General features: G+C 53.0%; 2 protein-coding genes across 6 annotated transcripts in view; one reads left to right on the top strand and one right to left on the bottom strand.

The window, feature by feature from the left end:
- Positions 1 to 723: 723 nt before the first annotated feature.
- The window catches only part of NRL (neural retina leucine zipper), a 27,755-nt gene continuing 7,184 nt past the window's right edge, over positions 724 to 21,294 (bottom strand). The window contains exons 1-4 of one of the 5 annotated variants that reach the window (XM_045516519.2): positions 14,847 to 15,045; positions 10,730 to 10,859; positions 3,305 to 3,712; positions 724 to 2,382 (exon numbers count right to left, since the gene is read on the bottom strand). In XM_045516519.2, coding sequence (XP_045372475.2) covers positions 1,978 to 2,382; positions 3,305 to 3,712; positions 10,730 to 10,837 — 921 coding nt within the window. In that variant the 5' untranslated portion in view covers positions 10,838 to 10,859; positions 14,847 to 15,045 and the 3' untranslated portion in view covers positions 724 to 1,977. Of the gene's footprint in view, positions 2,383 to 3,304; positions 3,713 to 10,729; positions 10,860 to 13,762; positions 13,893 to 14,846; positions 15,046 to 21,294 lie in introns of those variants that run through there. The other 4 variants (XM_074365735.1, XM_045516517.2, XM_010954817.3 and 1 more) reach the window with 4 other exon arrangements.
- The window catches only part of PCK2 (phosphoenolpyruvate carboxykinase 2, mitochondrial), an 8,411-nt gene continuing 688 nt past the window's right edge, over positions 13,572 to 21,294 (top strand). The window contains exons 1-9 of the mRNA XM_010954742.3: positions 13,572 to 13,729; positions 16,002 to 16,247; positions 16,675 to 16,859; positions 16,946 to 17,149; positions 17,509 to 17,696; positions 18,020 to 18,182; positions 18,454 to 18,672; positions 20,571 to 20,708; positions 21,015 to 21,110. Coding sequence (XP_010953044.1) covers positions 13,701 to 13,729; positions 16,002 to 16,247; positions 16,675 to 16,859; positions 16,946 to 17,149; positions 17,509 to 17,696; positions 18,020 to 18,182; positions 18,454 to 18,672; positions 20,571 to 20,708; positions 21,015 to 21,110 — 1,468 coding nt within the window. The 5' untranslated portion in view covers positions 13,572 to 13,700. The remainder of the gene's footprint in view (positions 13,730 to 16,001; positions 16,248 to 16,674; positions 16,860 to 16,945; positions 17,150 to 17,508; positions 17,697 to 18,019; positions 18,183 to 18,453; positions 18,673 to 20,570; positions 20,709 to 21,014; positions 21,111 to 21,294) is intronic.

The following is a 21,294-nucleotide window of genomic DNA, read 5'->3' as shown; positions in this document are numbered from 1 at the left end:
ACTAAAAGCCCTCTGTCTTAATCATAAGTGTGCAACTTCTGTTGGAGGTGTATCTATGTGACCCTCATCATGTGACCTGAGTGTGTGTAAACATGGCCCAATTGTGGGTATGGGTGTAGGTGCCTGTGGATGGGTGTGTCTCTGCGTGTGTGTGCGGGGCCTCAACCAGTTAAGAAAGGTGGGTACAGTAGTGGGTCTGGATCACAGCTCCAGAGAGCAGGTGAGGATCGGGGAGCTGTCAGAGAGAGAGAAGAAGAATTGGGCTCCTGGAGGGACCTTCCCAGCCCCAGCCTCTCCCTTCAATGATGTGATTCATGTGGAAAGGGTTGGAGGAGAGGCTAAAGGTGCTAGAGAGAGGAGCCAGAGCCAAAGAGGATGGCCAGTGGTGGGAAAGGGAGAGGAGAAGAAAAAGAAATCCTGGGGAGATGGAGGAGAGGACTCCCTGAGTGGAGGAGGGACAAGCTTGGCTAGGGGAGGGGGAGGAGGGAACAAGAACTGGCATGGGAAAAGACAGCTGGGGAGGGGGCGGGTAGAGGGAGTAGAAAGGAAGAGAGACATATGGGAGCCTCTCCCCCCACACCCAACTGCTTCTCCTCATTTATTATGTCCCTTAGAGGACCTATGACAGTGGCTGCTGAGGTAACTACTCTCAGCCCAGTGCCTCTGCTCTGCCCAGAGCCCCTGCCCACTCTCTCCATAGGCTGCTGAACTGGAAGCCTGGGTTCCCATGGCAACTGTGAGCCCTCAAGATAGCCATAAGCAGGCCTGGCCCGGTCACTACTGCTCCTGGGCTCCTTTGCAGTGGAGGTGGGAGGAGGAGGCACCATCTGGCCCAGTCCCCGCCCTTCCACCCCATTTTCATTGTGCTTCCAAAACTGAGAGGTTCCACTCAGCCTAAGTGGGGGCTATCCAGTCTCTCTCTCTTCTCTCCCCCGCCCCCACAGGCCTGGAATAAGGGTAAAGAATGAACAAGAATGAACACTTCTTAAATTGCAAGAACATCTAGCCAGTAGCATAGAGTTCTGCCTGGACTTCAAGTTTAATTCACAAAAGCTGCATTCTCTCAGCTCCTTGTCAGACTAGGGAAAGTCTCACCTCAGCCCGCAGAGAGGCAGGAGGTAGCAGGGGCACCCTATGCAGGTCTGGAGGCCAAGGCAGCATGGAGGGAGCAACAGAGGACCAGTGCATGGGCTCATCCACCACCTAGGCTGCAGTCAGGAAGCTGGAGTTGGGGGCTTCTCGGGGACACCATTAGGGATCCCACCCTGAGATGCCAGAACTGAAAAAGTGTCAGAAGTCATCCAATCCAAATGAGGATTAGATGAGGCAATCAAGACCAGGGAGCAAATGGTTTGCTCAAGGTGACAGAGGCATCCTGTGGCAGAGCTGAGACTAGGGCCGAGGTCTTCAGACTCCTGTTCGGTGTTCTCTCTGAGCCCACACCCACCACAGGTCTTGTTGCATTGGGCCCTGGAGGCCACTGGGTTGGACAGGAAGAGAGCCTCTTGAATAGAGCTCCTGGTCTGCCTTGATATTGGGAATTGAAATGAAAATGCAGTAGTCCTAAAATGGGGAGGCTACAAGTCTTGGAATGAAAACACAGCCTCATTGCTAATTACCACCTTAATGCACTACAGGTTGAAAACCTTGAATTAAAATCTAAACTGAGGGAGGAGCTGCACCACTCCCTCACCTCCCATTCACTGTGTCACCCAGCCATCATCCACGCTCCCTTCCCTCGCCCCCATACGCACAGTGCCTGGCACTGACTCCTGCGGATTTCAGTGTCCTGGTCATGTAGAATGGGGCAGGAGGTGGAAGGTTTCTGTGCACATCCTGTGTGAGGGGACGGGACCCCTTTCCCAGAAAATGACCAGCATGTAACCCCGGAGTATGCCTTGAGGGTCCAGGAAATTGGGGGATAGTTGTGTGGTCATTCAAAGGAGTGTCTAGCACCAGAAAGAGCTCAGTAACCATCTAGTGAATGGTACAGCCGCCTCCGGGGTGGGGGGCCCCGCCCGCCCACCGACTCCACCACTCCGCGGCCAGCGGCTCAGAAGAAGTGGGAATGGCCTCTGGCTCCGAGCAGCTCGGGGCCAGCCGGTCACAGCGAGCCTTGTAGAGGTCGCGCTCCCTGGCCAGGCGGGCCACCTCGGCCCGCAGCGCGTCCAGCTGGGCGGCCAGGCGGGCGCGCTCGGCCTCCAGCCCGCGCCGCTGCTGCAGCCGCTTGGAGCGACAGGCCTGCGCGTACCCGCGGTTCTTCAGCGTGCGGCGCCTCTGCTTCAGCCGCAGAGCCTCGTCGCGCCCGCAGCCCCGCAGCTGCCGGTTTAGCTCCCGCACAGACATCGACACCAGCACCGCGTCCGAAAACCGCTCCGCCAGCTGCAGAGGGAACGGGCAGGGCCCCCGGTCAGCGCCGGCATTTTGGGGACTCCACGCTAGTGTCGCGTTGCCCTCTGGCCCCGCCCTCGGGAAGGCTCCGCCTCCGGCTGCCACCTTCACCTGAACGCCCGCCTTCCCCTGAATCCAACCAGCGGTCTAGATCCCGCCCCAGGTCCCAACACGCCTCCCCTGCCCCACCCCAACCTCCGCCACGGGTCCTTGCCCTGGGACACGTATCCCCGTACCCTCTCCTAACCACCGTCGGTGGAGCCAATCGCGCGCCTGAAACCCGCGCCGCCCTGCGCGGTCCTCAGCACCCGCTCCAGGCCCACATGCGTCCAGTGGGCCCGGGCCCAACAGACCCTGACCCTCCGACGCACCTCGCTTCTCTGTCCTAAAGGCCGCAACCCTGTGACCCTCAAAGGATTTAGATTACATCTTAATACCCTCAACACCCCCATCTGTGTCTATAACTAATAGGATGAGTCCCAATCCTTTCTGAGAAGGTTGAGGGCTGGGGAAGCACGGAGTCTTGAAAAGTCTAACCTCATCCTGGTTCCCACAGTCTCAGCTTCGCTCCATTCCACGCACAACCCTTTCCCCGGTTTCCACAGACAGACTATCTATTTACCACCCGGTAATCAACTGTTCCTGATGCCCTTTAAGTCTCAACTCTCCCCTTTCTAACCTTATCTTCTCCCCCTCCCTCCTGGTTCAGCCTACTCATTTCTCTCCATTTGGGGGAAAAAAAGGAGGGGCCAGAACATAGTTTTCTCTATCTGATATTTTTCAAGGCCCTTCTTCCCTTCCCCTGAACTCTGGCCCTTTCCCAGTCAGAACCCTCTCCAGGGTCTCTCCTTCCTCTCTGGGCTGGCCTCCTCCTTCACCTGCACTGCCTCAGATCAGCTCACTGATCACTCACCTGGGCATGTTGGGCTCCTGTCTCTTCTGGGCTCCCTGGATAGTAGGTGTGGGAGCCCTCAACAGGGACTGGGCCCTGACCCTGCAGCAGCTCCACGGCCTCCTCAGGACTCAGCCCCAGTGCCTCCCCAGCCCCCAGCTGCTGCTGCAGGGTGGCCAGCCAGTACAGCTCCTCCAGGCCTGGCCGGCTGCTGTCGGTGGCCCCCGCCATGCCTGGATCACTGAAGGTAGGTGAAGGAGGCACTGAGCTGTAGGGTGTGGAGCCCAGTGAGGCTGTGGCGGGGCCAGATCGCCCCTCAGAGGGTTCCCTCTTTACCTCAAACTTCATCAGGTCAAAGTCATTGACATACTCCATGGCCAGGGGACTGGGAGGGAGTGCCATTCTGGGGCTGGAATGGGAGGGGTGCACCTGTGAAAAAGAGGAGAGGGTTGGAGCACCGGGAGGCTGCCTGCCAGCCTCCTTCACCAATACCTGCTTCCCCCAAAGCCCAAGTGCCCTGGAGCCAGAGTTCTGGAAAGCCGGGGTGATGCTGAGGGACAACTTCTCAGATGGCAGGGGCTCCTGACCAGGGGGCAAGCAGCTTAAAGTTCTGAATGAGGAAGAGGAGAGCACAGCCTCTGGCCCCCTGGTGCCTCTGGGATCTACAAAAAATAAGAAGACTATAGCAGTACTTCCAACTCTAGTGCTGGAAACTGCTGAGCGGCTCTATCATCTCAAGAGGCATCATTCCATTTCCAAGCAATTAAAAAACATGGCTTAATTAACTGTGACACAGTATGTGTATATTTCAGGGCAATGGGAAGGCACATATGCCGTGAATTTTAATATACGTAGATAACATACTGTTACACCTCTCTATCTCTCAGAAATAGATGGAGAGGTATAACATTCTATGCCAATGCCTTGCACAAAGAAGACCCTCAGTGCACATTCATTCTGTGGATTAATCAATCAATGAATCTCTTTTCTAGGAAAAGAGAAAGGAAAGGAAAAAAGAAAGGTCCCAGAATCAGTTCTAGAAAAATCAGGACTGAGTGGTGACCATCTTCTGCCATTTTCTCCAAAGTCAGCGTCTCCAAGGGGAACCAACGAAAACTAGTTTTCCTCCTTCTATCCAGGACCTGCCACATTGTGTGAACTTGAGCAGATCACTTTCCCCTTCCTGACCCCAGTTTCCTCTTCTGTTCAAGGAAGGTAGTTAGACATTAACATATCCCAAAGCGTGTTCTGTGAAACACAAAGTCTGAGAAATATACAAGGAGGGGGTCTGTGCTCAGATAATTTTGACAAATGCTACCTCCCATCCCCACCTCTTGCAAATTCACAAGGCACGGCAGCATAGTTCTCTGGAGGTCCTTCAGTAAACCACTTCAGCAGTGTCCCAAACTTATGTCACCCAGGAACTCTCCTCCCTGTTATCAACTGTGGAGCATGTGCCCACTAGAGAAACCTCTGGCTGGGTGACCTTGGGGATCCTTCCCAGTTTGGGAGTCCCAAGCTGGAACCCAACTCCCAGTTCTAACAGCCTCAGGTGGGGCAAGGCAGGAGGTGCTCATCCCCAGGGCTTAGAGTTGGCTCCATCTTGATGCCCCAAGACTGAGTAGTCCACTTTCCAACCACATCTCAGGCCCCCAGGTTCTGCCCAGAGAGGCAGGGAGAAGGGCAAGGCCTCTCTTCCAGTCCCAGCGAAAGGTTATTGCCCTATCTATTGTGCCCCTCACTCTTGAGAGGACAGAGGGGATGAGAACAAAAACACAGTTAGAAGGGACTGATCTTTGGCAGGGAAGAGATAGTGAGACACAGAGAGAGCTGTCCAGAAAGAATTGGATGAAGAGATAAGTGAGGAGGGCTGTTTATCTTCCTGATGTGATAAAAGCGAGGGACAGAAAGCCAGTCAGGGTGGGAGTACAGCAGGAGCAGAAGTGTGAAAATTCCTGAAAACAGATACCAGAAAGCAGACAGCAGGTGTGGAAGGAAGGAGCTCTAGGTGAGAGGCCCGGCACCCAGATAGGCCTCAGACATACTCACTTTAGGGATAGCAGAGATGATGTGTCCGTGTCAGAGCCAGGCAGGCACAGCTTCCCCAGAGACTGGAGGCCCCATTGAGCAGGGCCTGGTGCCTCTGTGTTCAGAACAAGGGGCTATGGGCACAGAGCCCATTCCACACTCTTAAAGGGCCAGCTCTCTGCGGTCATCTGTGGTTCTCAGGCCTCCAGCCAATGAGGTAAGGGGATCATTTGCATATCTCATTGACGGGTTTGAGGGTAGTGAGAGGAGAGGACAAGTATACGGTTCTCAAGGAAGGGAACAGGGCATCTTCCCCAACAAAGCTCCTCCCTGATTATCTGACTCATTGTGTTCAGTTCCCCAGTACCGAGAGCTGCATTGGCCCCCACTGTCACCCTCATGTGGACACAACCCTCAGCCACTGGTGACTGAAAGCCTGGGACTGGAAAAGAGGGCCAGACAAGCTCCCAGAGCCCTTACCCTCCAAGGCTCTGCAGCGCCGTGTCAGTGTTTTGGGGGAGTACAAGTTCTCCCAAGCCCACTTCCACCTGGCCTCTTGGGTCAGCAAGAATGGGAGAGGCTGAGAACTGGATGGCCCGGCCCCAGGACAGGCAGGCCAGCTCAGGAGCAGAAGGGTGAATGAGGAACCCTTGCTTCCAAGCCACCTCGGGACACTGAAATCCAATCACCACCAATCCATCCGAGACACTTTTGTACCTGCCCTCATATGCCCTCTGCTTCCCCTCACCTTTTCCTTGTGTGTGTCTCTGTCCCTCTCTTTTCCTCTCTCACTCATTCTGGTTCCCAGATGGCTGGGGGATGACCTACATTTTCAGCCTAATCCCCTAACACCTCTTAGAGCTATCAGCCCCAAGTAGAAGTTGGAACAGGGATACTAGGAATTAGCCAAGGAGATGTTTAAACCTGTCTGAAGCTGTTTAAATAAGGTCTGTACTAGAATAGAACTCCAGGAGTTAAAAGCTATTCCCTTACCTTCTAAGGACATCCAAACACTCCCACGAGGTTAACAGGTCCTCTTTTCCAATTCAGAGAGAGACTTGGATGTCCATCAGCCCCAAGGAGCATCAGTTGCAGAAATTAACCTGGTCCTAGCCTTAGGTGTTAGTTGAAGAGTTAGTAGATTCAGATGATCTAAGACAGTGACCCTCAAACTGTGGTCCCCAGACCAGCAGCATCACCTGGGGATGTGTTAAAAATGCAAATCCCCCAGCCTTACTTCAGTACTACTGAATCAGTCACTCTGGGGGTGGGACCCCCAATATCTGAGTTTTAATAAGCCCTCCAAGCATTTTTGATGAACACTAAAGTTGGAGGACCCCTGGTCTACAGAGTGCCTATAGTCAACTCAGCTTCCTTTGTCGATGGGTGGGGGGTAGTCCGTGTACTCTCTCCTACCATGCTCTCTTCACACATATAAGGAGATGTGGGGGGAGTGGGGTATAGCTTAACGGTAGGGAGTGTGCTTAGTATGTGTGAGGTTCTGGGTTCAATCCCTAGTACCTCCTTAAAAAAAAATCTAGATCTGAGGCTATCTCTCTTCCCACACCTAGCCTCCATTTTGTACAGAGGAGACCATTGTCATTATTCAAGTGGAAAGGCTTCTCGGTATGATTGCCTGGATCTAGTGCTGTTTTGGCAGAAGAATCAAAAACCCCGAGGCCTGAGAACAAGGCCACAAAATGGGACTGTGGATCATGGAGACCGGGAACCCCATACACATGCCCACAGAATGTAGTTCTAAGGTAAATACCCAGGAAAGAGATCCCAGAATTTCCCTGGTTGAAGGAAGAGTAACAAGTGTTGACTGCCACCCCTTTCACAGGCCTGGTCTGGTCTAGCCAGACACCTGCCCCCCAGCAGCTGTCAGGTCTGCGCTGATCCTCTTGTTTACTGGAGCGCTCAGAGGAGAGGTGGGAGGGCTAAGCTGCTAACGGGCTCAAGGAGTCAGACTAAACAAGCTCAGGGGAGCTGAGCCGCTTGGGGCTCAGACCAGGCGCCACTGACCAGGGAAAGGAGTCTAGGAGGTGAGGGCTGGGCCAGAGGAAAGGACCAAGGGCACAGAGAGGAGAGACTGCAGCATCAGTGGGGACCCAGGAGGTGGTTAATGGGTTCTCTTGGCAGGAGAGGGGAGACACACTGAGACTGACTGGCCCATGGACATCTGGGGACAGGGAAATGGGGATGAAAAAGATGAAACCAGGTGGACCCTGGGGAGGACAGAACAGAGAAAGGGAGGCAGAAGACTTAGCTAAGGAGGCAGTAGGTGTAAACCTAGGGGAGAGGGCAGAACTAGTCAGGGGGTCCCCAGGGATTTGGCCTGAAGGAGACAGAGGCACATAAGCATGTGGAAGAGACAGGCAAAAGCCCATAGGGAGCTAAGAGTGAGGGGAAGGGGACCAAGCAGGGAGGAAGGGGTGATGAGAGGAAGGGATTAGAAGAGCAAATGTGGTAGAAGAAGGGACAGAGGAAAGTAAGACTGGGGACTGAGAACTAGAAACAAATACAGAGGAACAGGCAGATGATCAGGCCACAGAGAAAGAGCAGTGGACAAAGGACAAAAAGGTAGAAAGATACGGACAGAGGGATGTTGGACCATGGGGAGAGAGGGCCAGGCAGGCAAATAGCCTGGAGAAGTGCAGTAGAAAACAAAGAGGAAGGAGAGGAGGGGAGTCAGAGTCGATAATCCAGGATTCTGCTCCCCATCTCCTCTGTCCTGTACCCCAATTTTTGCAGCCCTGTAAGACCCATACTCATCCCTAGTTCTGACTTCTGGTATCTAGATCTTCAGTGATGGATCCAAATTCTCAAACTTCTTCCTGGTCTACCTCGTATATTCATTTGACAAATATTTATTAAACACCAACTCTGCACTAGACACTATGCTAGGCACTAGGGACACCTTAGTAAATCAGACTGACACCAGCCCTGCCTTCATGGAGCTTATAGACTGATGAAACAGAAACATGGCCCCTGCCCTGGGCCCTGTGCTTTGGAAGGCTCCACTCTGGCCAGCTGGCTGTGTCCCTTGGAGTGAGAAGTCCCAGCCTCCTCTGCCTGCACTCCAATCCCCTTCTACACCACACTCCAGACATATAGGAATTCCCTGTCCGAAGGCCTCCCCAGCCTACTCCTAAGGTCCACTTGGACCTCTCTCCTGGGTTTTCCCGCCCAAGGTTAGATCACACTACTTATATACATACACATCCTTACATCCTTGGCCATCCTTAGGGTGGCTGTCTTCAGGAGGCTGTGCACAGAATTGGGATGTGTAGACAAGAAGGTCTATATGCATACACATGAGACTCCTCAGAGCAGAAGGTGGTGTCAGAGGTGGGAAAAGACGTGGGTCCGAGGGCCCGTGGCTGAAAGCTGCCACTCCCTGCATCACCACATTCTGCTGTGGAATCCTGAGGATTCCAAATAAAATCCAAATCTGAATCCAAGCTTGAACCAAATTCGAGACCATTATGTGTGTATTTGTCAAGGTAGAAGAATAGAACATATATTATTTAATAGTTTGTTAGCTTGAGTCATACATTTTAAATACTTAAACATAAGGTTTGTAAGCCTCTATTTGTGCTCTTGCCCCGGGCCCTACATATATTAGAGATGGGCTTACATAAAAACAGACCATTATTATTATTTTTCCAGCTCCAATAGTGTATATTAAAGTTGCTGCAGTTAAAAGGCTCGTAGTTGGATCTTCTGAGCAGGCGGGCGGTCTACTGCAAGGCGAGCCACAGCCCGTCCCTGCCCCTTGCCTCTCTGCGCCCCCTCGCTGCTCTTAGTTGAGTGTCCCGTGGGGCCCGAAAAACAGACCATTATAAGAGATGAGTCTTTGAAGGAGAGGGACAGGGTGCTGTGAGACTTTATTTCATGAAGACCTCATCTGATGTGGGGGCAGGGGAGAGGGTGGCATTGCAGCGACAGCTTGCCTAAGAAAGTTACATTAAACTGAGATTGGTCAGGGGAGTAAGAAGTGACCATGCCTGGAGGTATGGAGAAGATGAGGATTCCAAGCCACAGGAATCATACACAAAGGCTCTGGGCAGGGAAGCGGTAGATGTCTTCACGAAACTGAAAAAAAGACCAACATAGCCAGAGAGTAGAAATCAAGGAAAGCGGGAAGAAAGGCGGTAGGTGAGGGCGGTGAAGTCAGCAGGGGCCAGGTCATGCAGAGCCTCAGAGGCCAAGTTTAGGATGTGGGGTCTACTCTGAGAGCAGGGAGAAGCTACTGAAGGATTTTCAGCAGGGATGTGGAATTATCAGATTGTGTTTGAAGACACCACTTTGGATCTAGTGAGGAGGGCCAAAATGGAATCAGAGTCATATTAGGGGCTTAATGCAGTATCCAAGTTGAGTTGGGAAGATATCTTAAGCCGGAAACAAACTCCGAGAGGAGAACTTGTGTATGGGTGGTTTGTTGAGGGGAGTTTTCAAAGTCAGTGAGAGAAGCAGGACTCTGCAGAAGGAAGAACTGAAAAGCATTACAGCTGAAACAGAGGATTCCACTGACCCCATAGAAGCTCTGGAGCTGGGATGGACCTTCAGAGTGTCCCAAATGGGGGAAAGGGGCCAGGCCTTTGGACTCCTGCATCAACCTGTCATTGGATACAAACTGCCCCGGGAAAGGGGGGCTGCCTTTGGCAAGACAACACCCTTCAGCTCCAGGTGGTTCTCAGGGAAGTGCTTAGCTGTGAGCCATCAGCAGCCAAACTCAGCAGCTGGGACCATGAGTGCTATGATTGTGAAGGGGAATCTGCGGTCACAGCATCCACTGCAGAGGGTCTGCAAGACATCCCAGGCCCAGACCCAGAGGGCCCTGGGGAGGAGAAAATGCAGACCTGGGTGACGCTGGTCACACCCTGCCCCTCTTACTGAATGCAAGTTCATGTGCCTGAAACACAGTGAGGCCAAACAAACCAAAACGTCAGAGTGTGAAGCAGAGAAAGTTAAGCAGGGCCAAGCAAAGAGAACAGGTGGCTTGTGCTCAAAGACCCCAAACTCCCCAATGGTTTTCAGGGAGAAGATTTTATAGGCAAAATGTGGGATGAGGCTGCAGGGCATGTGAGTTTCTTCTGATTGGTTGGTGAGGTCACAGGACAGTGTTCTAGGAATCTTGCGTTCAGCCTGAAGTTGCCATCCTCCACCTGGGTGGGGGCCTTAGTTCCCGCAGAACTCAAAGATACCGTGATGTAGATCCCTTGAGGAGGAAGCAGGACCCTGCTTTATAGCTGCACTGTTGTTTCTTGACTGTTCCTCCTTTGTTTCTGCCTTACCTCCCCTCCCTGATTACTAACTGAATCTGCCCTTTGTGCCCCAGGGGAGGTCTAGGAGGCTGAAGCCTTTTCTAACAAACAAGAAACAAGAAACGGGGGACACGGAAAGGATCTGTACCTGGGAGGGTCCCACAGGGTTCTGCTCAGTTTCAATCAGCATCATGATCCTGAAGGGGACATCTGGGCAGCGCACCACGATATCCACCGCAGGAGGTCTGCAAGACATCCAAGGACAGGACCCAGAGGCCCTGGGGGAGGAGAAAATGCAGACTTAGGCAAGGCTGGTCACACCCTGCCCCCTGGTGGTGTGCCTCTGACACTGGGCCAGCTGGTGGGCCAGGCTGCGAGGAGGGCCAGGGATCTAAACAAAACTATGGGGCAGATAAAGGGAATCAGCAGGGCAAGGAAACCCTCACAGAGCCCCTTGTTCAGTCTGCCTAAAGTTAAGGAAGAAACGGGGGGGATGGATTAGAAATGAGGGATTCATTCATTCTTTCATTCAACCAATGTTGAATAAGTACCTATTAATGGCCAGAGGCTGCTAGGAGCTCGAATGAAAAGAAGACTAAAATTGGGGTCCTTTTCCCAAGTAGCTAACAAACTAGTGAAGATCACAGAGATACAAAAACAACTATAATAAAGTGTGATTAATTCAAAACTATAGGTATGTACACAGTACAGAACTGACACAGATGAGACAGCTGTTAATTCTAAGGGGCACTCTTGACTTTCACATAGGAGGTGATGTTTGATTTAAATCTGAAGGGCAAAAAAGATTACAGAAGTGCTCTGGAAACTGCAGAGTTTGGTATGTAGGACAGAAGGCAGCAAGTAGGCAAGTGGGGGTGACACCTTGGGGTAAGTAGGAGCCAGATTATGAAGGACATCAGTTGCCACATATGATAGGAAGCCCTGAAGGAATTTTAAGCCTCGGAGTGAAATGATCTAATTTTTTTCTTAATGATAAATCAAGGAAACAGTATAGGATTGCAGAGGGGAAAAAAACGTTGGTAATTAGAGTCAGAAAGACTTGGATTCAGATTCCATTTCTCCTGCTGACCAGCTGTGTGACTTTGAGCACCTCTAAGCCACAGTGTCCACATTGGTAAAATGGCGCTTTTGTGAAACTGAAAGAGATTATGCGTGTAAAGCTGCTGGCTCAGAGCCTGGCACTTAGTGTCCACACAATAAACATTATCCCTCTCTCTGAATTTTCCAAAGTAAACTTATGTGCAAAGTTCGGAGAATAGCTTTGTGGGAGGGAGAGGGGGTGGCATTTGGAGAGGTGGGAAGCCAAGACGTTTCTTGGAAGCTATTGCCTGAAGCCAAGTGAGAGCTAAGCCCTGAACTATGGCAGTGGCCATTGGGTCAGACACCAATTTAAGAGCTAATTATGAAGTACAAATCCAAAGGTCCTAGTGTCTGATTGTCTATGGAAGATAAGAAAGGAATAGTCTAGAGATTCGGGTTCCTCTGGGACAGCTGGCTAGATAGTGGTGCCATTTGCTGAGATAGGGAAACTTGAGAGCAGGTGCAGGATCACAGAAGAAATGATGACCTTCGATAGATGGAACATGATGACACTAGTGTGCACATCTTTAGGCCCAGATGGTGACCAAAGAGGCAGCTGTTTGCAGTAGAGTAGATATGGACAGAGTCTGGATGTAGGGACTAGAGAGAAGAGTCCCAAATACATACACATGAAGTTGAGCCCAGGATGGAGCCTGGGTGGAAGAGATGAGGGCCAGCAGCAAGCCCAAGGCTGGAGGCCAGCTCTCCTTTTCCCGTTACGTTCCAGCACAGAACTCTGAGAAGTCTGAGAAGTGGGATTGTTTCTGTTACCAATGGCAGAAATTCACTTAAATTAGCTTCAGCAAAAGAAGAAATTTATTGACTCCTATGCCCAGAATCAGGCATCTGTCACTCTCCAATCCCTCTGCTGGCTTCCTCTAGTCTGACTTCCGTCTCAGGCAGGTTCCTGCTTTGCAGGACCAAGCTGACACCCAGCAGCATCAGATTTACATTCTACCAGCCCAGCAACCCCTGCAGAAAGAGAGCTCATTTTGAAAGTTGACAGAAAAAGCCCCAGAGAGGGACTTCATGCCCAATCCTGAATATTCCCAATAGCCATGGCCAGAGCGAAGAACACACAAATTGGCCAAGCTGAGAGCCTACCCCAGGAGACCCACACGACCACACAGACTGAGGAGGTGGTTCTCCAAAGAAACATCAGGGTGCAATTACCAGAAATGGGAAGCAGATGCTGGGCCAATGCATACCATAGTCATGTTGAGTCTGAGATGCTATGGCATTTGGGGTGACACCAGTGGTGTTCAGCTTAAGAGAGATGTCTGGATGGAGACATAACTTGAGAAATTACCTAAGGACGTTAAGGTGGTGGTTGAGTGGGGCAGATGACTTCTTCAGGGGAATATGGAGAGAATGACCACAGCAGAGGCCCAAAGAAGACATGCTGGGGTGGAGAGACACCACCACTTCACGGTAAGGCAGAAAATAGCCTTCATCACTAGGAGAAGAAACAAGGATTTGGGGTTGGGAACTCAGGGGACCTTAGCACTGGGCCCTGGGAAACAGAAGGGCCTGGGCTCACAGTACTCAGGCCCCAGGCAGAAGGGGAAAGGCAATAACCAGGCCCTGGCTTTTAGGGCCCCTGGCTTTGCGCCTAGTTCCTAGCCTGTTTGCCACCCCAAGTCAGTCGCTATCTCCAGGAGCAAGAGTCCTCGAAGTTACATCATGTGCAGGGGGCGAGGCGGAGCGGTGGGGCGGGGCCTCGGGGAGGGGGAACCTAGGAGAGGACCCAGTCCTCCAATGGGAGACAGGGGTTTGGGGGCTAGGACGCAGGGGGTGGGGCGGCGGCTGGGCGGACCTGGGGCAGGAACCCCAGGGCGGAGAGAGGGTCCTGCCGGCCCTGCTAGGTCCCGCCCCTGTGCCCGCCCGCCTCCTTTTTAAGCGCCTCCCGCCTAGCCTGAGCTCCGGCTGGCTGCGCCACGCTCCCTCCTTCCCCGCCTTCCACATCTCCCCGGCTCCGTTCCTTCTCGTGGCCACCCCGCAGCCCCTGCCCAGGTGCCATGGCTGCTGTGTACCGCCCCGGCCTGCGGTGAGTGACCCCCAGTCCGGGGCGGACCCTCACCTTTCGACGCGCTCACCCTTCGGGGCTGCCAGTTGCACTCTCCTGCTCGCCCGCCCCCATCTGGTTTCTCACCCGAGGAGGAGGTGGGCAGGGGGCGAGTGTGTCTGGATCCCCTGCCTCTCGGGTCGTGCGTCTCGCCGGAGATCAGGGCGACCTCAGCCGCCCCAGGTCTCTCTGTTTCTGTCCCCTCCTCCCTCTCCCTGTTGTGCTGGTCCCTGACCATACCGTCTCTATCTGCCACTCTCAGAACTTCCTTCCCCCTCCTTGCTCGTCCCCGCTGGGCCCAGTCTCCGTGTCTCCTCCTTTGCTTTACAGATGTAACCCCCTCGTGCCCCAGGTTGCGGTGAGGAGCAGTAGGGCCCTGGGGTCAAGGGTGCACGACCCCCTGGGGATGGAGCTCAGAGCTCCCTAAAGAAGGTAGAAGGTAAACAGCCTTTCCCTGGTTTCCCCCGACTGGAACCTGGCCAACTGGGACCTGGCGGGAAGCCCCGGGGGCCGCCAGAGGGACCAGGGACCTGGGCCCCCGCGGGGAAGGGAGGGAGGCAAGGTGGAGGTGGGGGCTAGGTTGCCTTTATTCTCATAAGGCTGGCTTTGTCCCCTGACAGGATGGGAGCCCCTAGGCGCTGCTTGTCTGCCCTCTCCCCCTTTTCACAGCTTCCTGTCTTCCCTCTGTGGCCTCCCTTTTCCTCAGCTTTGGTCCCAGAGTCTGAGGGAACCCCCGTCTCTCCCACAGCTGGTTTCACTTGGCCAGCCCTTGTGGGGGTCACTGGAGCAGACAAAAAGGAGAAGGTCCCACTCAGGGGACTGAAGGAGAATGAGGGAACTTCACAAGAGACTCCCTGAGCCCATCTCCCCCACGGAGAGAAGTTCTCCCCAAGACTGTGTGCCTTTAAAATTAATTCTAGAGGGGAACTTCTTTCCCAGGCAGGAACAGACCCAGGACCCAGGAGCCTTCCTCCTCTGCCCCAGGGCCATATTGGATTTCTACCCTGCTCTACCCAGTGGAAGCCACACCAGTTCCCCCTCCAGCCAGGCTCCAGCTCCCACATCTATGGCCTGAGCTTCCCCTCTTCCCCAGGCTTACTCCCTCTGAGTTGAGCGTCCTGCAGGCTGATGGTCCACCCTGCCACCAACAGCCAAGCTCTCTAAGCATGTGTTCTCCAGGAAGGAGAGCCAGGGAGGGACAGAGTCATGCGGCTCTGGGCGTGTGGGGCACAGTTTGGTGGGCGAGGCCCTGACATAGGAGGAGGGCAACTTCCCTCTCTTGGCCTTTGCTCTCTCTGGGCCACTCCACCCTGGGTCCAGGCCAATCAGAGCAGACCCTACCTTTCCCTCTCCTAGGAGTATGAAGGGACAGACTATAGGGACCCTGCTCTCCTACAGATTGGGGCATGAACCCCAGCCAGTGACATTCCCCAATAGTAAGCCTTCCACACAGTTCAAAAATATCTACCCCATGGCAACATTTTATGCAATCCTTATTGGCTCAAGGGGGCAGCTGCAGATTCAATGCCTGGAACCCCCACATCCAGTCACCCACTCTCTGTACAAGGGCCCTAATCTAGAAACCTGAGACTTACCATCTCAAAGACCAGGTCCTTTGCTTGAGGCTTTCACAGGCTCACAGCATGCACACCAGAAGAAAAGAATAAAAACAGCTGCCCCCTTTTTTTGTTATTGAAGTATAGTTGATTTACAATGTTGTGTTAGTTTCAGGTATACAGCAAAATGATTCAGTTTTAATATATATATATATATTCTTTTTCAGATTCTTTTCCATTATAGGTTATTAAAACATCTGCCTTTTTAACTTATAAAAACTATACTTGAGAAAGAACAGGGATGAGAGCTTCAAACATCAGACACATGAAGCTATCACCTAGGCACCATTTATTGACATTTGGGCCATAGGGCACCTGTTCACTTCCAAACATTGGCCAGACACAGTTAAACACGGGCATAGGCTAAGCATGCAATTATATTAGCATGCCTATACAAGCACTTCCATGCAGCCAAGTATGTGCCTTTATGCTCATTTGGTAATATCCGTCCCCTCCTAATCAGGAGACACCCTCACTAAGCCTCATAAGGGCCACAAGATGCACGTGGCCTGAACCCACACCCCACACCTATTCTTACCTCTTCATGGTACCTGCACCCAGACCTGCTTTAGCATGTTTCCTGCAGCCCAGCTTTCACGAGAACACCTGGCCCATTACCTCTGTTTCTCCTCTCATAGGCTTAGCTGGCATGGGCTGAGCCCCTGGGGCTGGTCATCATGGCGCAGCGTCCAGACCCTGCGAGTCCTCAGTGGAGATCTGGGCCAGGTGCCTGCTAAGGTTCGAGACTTTGTGGAGCACAGTGCCCGCCTCTGCCAACCAGAGGGCATCCACATCTGTGATGGGACCGAGGCTGAGAACACTGCCATACTGACCCTGCTGGAACAGCAGGGACTCATCCGAAAGCTCCCCAAGTACAACAATTGGTAAGCCTTGAGCTCAGCAACCTGCAAGATGGGGGCAGCTGCATGAACTGAGGCCTCTTTGGGTTCACCAAGACAAAAATCAAATTTAAGTAGAGCATCCCTATGGAATGAGCAAGAATGGGCACTTTGGGGGAAACAATCAGGAATTCTTGGGATTGGTCTATATTTTCATGTTAAGTGAAGAGCTGATGCAAATAAAAGCTTTTGCTTTTGTCTTTTTTAACTCACAAGTTCAGAGTTTTTGCTGAGGCAAAATTCCTTTAGAGGGCTGGGGCCAAGGGAACTACCCCTTAAGATGGGATGCAAATGGATGGGGGGAAAATAAGGTCAACAGAAGACCTAGGGTCAAAGTTGGACTTGAAAGAGTGGGTCTGGGGATGAGGGAGATCTGCTGGCCACTATCTTCTTGGTATCTGCTCTCCCCTAGCTGGCTGGCCCGTACAGACCCCAAGGATGTGGCACGAGTAGAGAGCAAGACGGTGATTGTAACTCCTTCTCAACGGGACACGGTGCCCCTCCCGGCTGGTGGGGCCCGTGGGCAGCTGGGCAACTGGATGTCCCCAGCTGAGTTCCAGCAAGCTGTGGATGAGAGGTTTCCGGGCTGCATGCAGGGTAACCAGGGCGGGGACCCAGAGGCAGGGGCCCCGAAGGTCAGAATGGGTTGGAATCCTTCATCCAGGTTGCATTTTCCTCCACAGGCCGGACCATGTATGTGCTTCCATTCAGCATGGGTCCCGTGGGCTCCCCACTGTCCCGCATCGGAGTGCAGCTCACGGACTCAGCCTACGTGGTGGCGAGCATGCGCATTATGACCAGGTTGGGGACGCCCGTGTTGCAGGCTCTGGGAGATGGTGATTTTGTCAAGTGTCTGCACTCCGTGGGCCAGCCCCTAACTGGGCAAGGTGAGTGCCTGCTCGGCCCAGGGGAGGACACAAAGGCCTTCTTATATTCAGAGGGAACCCCAAATCCTACCCACCCTGATGGGTGAGATACCTATTTCTCAAGATCTTGGGTATCAGTGGGCTGGGGGTCAAGCTGTGTTGGTGGAGCCATTTGCATAAGATTGAGAAGACTCAGTTATCCACTTCCAAGAATAGGGGCATGAGAACTGATGGATATTATGAGGTGGGGGTCTTTAGCCACCCACTGGCACCACCACTGCTCCCAAGTGTTTCTCTTACCAACTCCTGCCCTCCTCCAGCCCCTGATACCCCAGTGCCTGATGCCCCTGTTGTTAGCGCCATGACCCCATTGTCCCCAGGGGAGCCGGTGAGCCAGTGGCCATGCAACCCAGAGAAAACCCTGATTGGCCATGTGCCCGACCAACGGGAGATCGTCTCCTTCGGCAGTGGCTATGGTGGCAACTCCCTGCTGGGCAAGAAGTGCTTTGCCCTTCGCATCGCCTCTCGGCTGGCCCGGGATGAGGGCTGGCTGGCGGAGCACATGCTGGTGAGGGCCTGGTGAGGATCTGGGCAGCTTTGGGGAGCAGGGCAGGGGTGGGGCCTGGCCAGTCAGCCTCAGCCTTGCCTCTCCACTGCCAGGTGCCAGATCAGTGGCCAGGGACTCTGACCAAATGCCCAAAGCTTTGGCCCGAGGCTGCTGAATGTTGGGGGGCTTCCCCTTGCCACCACCCCAGGCCCCGTGGCAAGGCAGTGCCCCTATTTAGTGAATAAACACCAGTCCTCCCTCTTGACCCCTAGCTTTCCTTCCCATCCAGACCATGTTTGACCTCCCATGACCTCCTCTTTGTTCCCTCTCTCCCCAACTCGCAGATCCTGGGTATTACCAACCCCGTGGGGAAGAAGCGTTATGTGGCAGCCGCCTTCCCCAGTGCCTGTGGCAAGACGAACCTGGCCATGATGCGGCCAGCACTGCCAGGCTGGAAAGTGGAGTGTGTTGGGGATGACATCGCCTGGATGAGGTTTGACAGTGATGGTGAGAAGCCTCGGATTGTACTTTCGATTCTGGTTCTTACCAGAGCATAGGAGTCTCCCCTCCTCTGCTCATGGTGAACTTTGTCAGTAACAAGCTTTTCCTGAACAACTGCTCCTCCCAGTAGCCCGTTCACCTTGGAAGTGTAAAGCCCTTCCCCAGCAGATCTAGGGTCCAGCTCAGGGAAGGGAGGGACAGAGCAGGACCTTCTGCAGCTGAACCTCTCAACTCTTCCTGGTCAGTCCTTCCTTTCTTTCACTTCTCCTCCCAACAGGTCAACTCCGGGCCATCAACCCTGAGAATGGCTTCTTTGGAGTGGCACCTGGCACCTCTGCCACCACCAACCCCAATGCCATGGCCACAATCCAGAGTAACACTCTTTTCACCAACGTGGCTGAGACCAGTGATGGCGGCGTGTATTGGGAGGGCATTGACCTGCCTCTTCCACCTGGTGTCACCGTGACCTCCTGGCTGGGCAAACCCTGGAAACCTGGTATGTGGGGTGAGGGAATCATGACACAGCCCCCAGGGCTCAGCACCTTGATGATATAAAAGCCTCCTCTGCAACCTGCCACCATCTCCCAGGACCTCCAGGAGGCACAAGGAGTTACGAATCTTCAGTTTCCAACCCCAGGCAAGATTTCAGTTCACGTCCCAACTCCACCAAGTACTGGCTATGTGTCCTGGCTGGGTCGCTCAGCCTCCTGAGCTTCAGAGTCCCCATGAGTTGAATGGGGAGAGTTATTACAGTACCTATCCCATAAGGTGTTGGAGGATTAAATTAAATAATGCATGCAAAGGGTTCAACACAGTGCGAAATACAGACTAAATTCTCAATATAAGTTGGATATTTTTAAAGGGGGAGGGCTGTCTTAGAAATTATTATAGAAGGAATTGGGCTCAAAGCACATCCATAAAGTTTGACCCATTAGGAAGGAAGAAGCCTGCTCCTCCCTCTGCCACTTGGCCCCCACCATCCCCCTGTATAATAACCATTGTCTAAAGGTCAGTATTATTGCCCTCACCCTTCCCCTGTCCCTCCAACACATGTACCCCAATCCTTCCAGATGAAATCAGACCAGCTCTTTAGCCTCTCTTAGAAGGTAGTTTCTCAACCCTGTCATTACCCTCTGGGGCCCTGCAGCCCTGCCCCCTCCCCTAGCCCTGCACTCTGGACCTTCAGCTTTCAGTGGCCTTTGGCAGTCAGATTGCCGAGGCCTATGGGAGGCGGGGGAAGCTGGACAAAGAAGAGTGTGGCAGGGGAGGGTGGCCTGTGGTCACTGAAGCCCACATTCAAATCTTCCAGGCTGGCCTAGCAGTCACCCTCTTCATCTAATCACCCTTCATTTTCTCTACCACCATCATTAAGCCCTTCTCAGCCTCCCCACCCGACTGAGAAATCCAAGAAACTTTCATATTTCCCCACAGGCTAGTTCCCCAACCCTTTCATCATCTCTGGATTCAGGGGTATAACTGGGGCATATTGTGCCCAGCTTCAATTCTCAGAATAATACCCTGTGCCAGGTTCTGAATTGGGGGCGGATGGAAGTGCAAGAGAGAAGCATTAGAGATGGCTCTTACGTGAGAGTGGAGGCAGGAGCTGGGGGCCCTGGCTCTGTGACTTCCTTGCCCCCCACGTCTGACCAGCAACCTCGAGCAGAGAAAGCTCCGTGTCCATTCAGGGTCCCCATGATGGTCCTTTATACATCTGCCAATGACTGGTCCCAACCCCTCTCCAGGGCACCTAAGAGGCCAAATGACCTGGGCTCCTCAAGTTATGCCTGCCCAGGTTATCTCCTAGTCTGAGTTCTTCAAGCCCTTTCACTCCAGCAGGGTCTGAGCAGACCAAGGGAAATCACCAAAATCCTGCTAGCTTTAAAATCAAGTCCCCTTTTCATTTTGATAACTCAGGAGATTGTCTTCCCGCATTTGCTGATGGAAAGTCAATTATCTGAAAAACTGACCTGACAATCTTCCATTTTTGCTTTAGGTTTGAGTATTTATTTAAATAATCATCCTGTAAATTAAAAGAAGCATTTCTGGGGGAAATTTTCTATTATAACCATATGCCAAAATCTAACCCCATTCCCTTGAGCACTGGTCAATGCCATGTGGCTATGGCTTGGCATAAACATTGGTGTCCTGCTAAACCCCAGTTCTTCTCCCACTCTTCTCCCACAGCTCAGCCGATACCACCATCATGGATAAATAACCTGATCTTTGAGGGTGATGTTCTGGCTCCCTTCCCCCTGCTCCTTATCAACCTCCAACCTGAGATTGCAGGGAGCTGATGAGGCAAAAAGAAATTGTGCAAGAGTACCTGCAAATGTTTGTGTCTTTGGGGGATGCACATGCCCTTGGGAGTGATAGTGATGGTATTTCCTCTGCCAGGTGACAAGGAGCCTTGTGCACATCCCAACTCTCGCTTTTGTGCCCCGGCTCGCCAGTGCCCCATCATGGACCCAGCCTGGGAGGCCCCGGAGGGTGTTCCCATTGATGCCATCATCTTTGGAGGTCGCAGACCCAAAGGTAAACCTCATGTGGGCTCCATGCCTTCTGGGTGAAGGGTATGGCTCTCTATCAGGGCCCACCTCCCCCTTGTACTTGAAGCTCAGAGAGCGTCAGCCTAGATCGCCAACTACAGCTGTCTGCCTCTAGAGCGCTCCCCTGGAGAATGCAAAATTAGGGCATGGTGGGGAGGCATGGGGTTTGAAAAGGCAACAGTTGAGGTCCTAGGGGAGAGAGAGAGAGTGTGTAGGAGTCAAGGTCACCAGAAGGGATGGAGTGAGGGTGCAAAGATACGAGCTGCCTGTGATTGTGTGTGTGGTGTCCCAGGAGTCCCCCTGGTTTACGAGGCCTTCAGCTGGCGCCACGGTGTGTTTGTGGGCAGTGCCATGCGCTCAGAGTCCACTGCTGCAGCTGAGCACAAAGGTAAGCTCCCTCCCTGCCCCTTTTCTTTGTGCCAGCATCACCTCTTCTCTCCCTTCCTGAGCCAGACCTTCCTCCTGCCCACCGCTTCCCATGTTTCCTTCCCCCATTCCCTTCTCTTCACCCTGCCTCGAGGCTATTCCAGAACTGCCAACATTTCACAACTTCCTCTGGCTGGAGGCAGGGT

Source organism: Camelus bactrianus, chromosome 6, assembly GCF_048773025.1.
Source record: "Camelus bactrianus isolate YW-2024 breed Bactrian camel chromosome 6, ASM4877302v1, whole genome shotgun sequence".
NCBI lineage: Eukaryota > Metazoa > Chordata > Mammalia > Artiodactyla > Camelidae > Camelus > Camelus bactrianus.
Note: the sequence above shows the minus strand (reverse complement) of the source record. Positions and strands in the feature narration are given on the sequence as shown.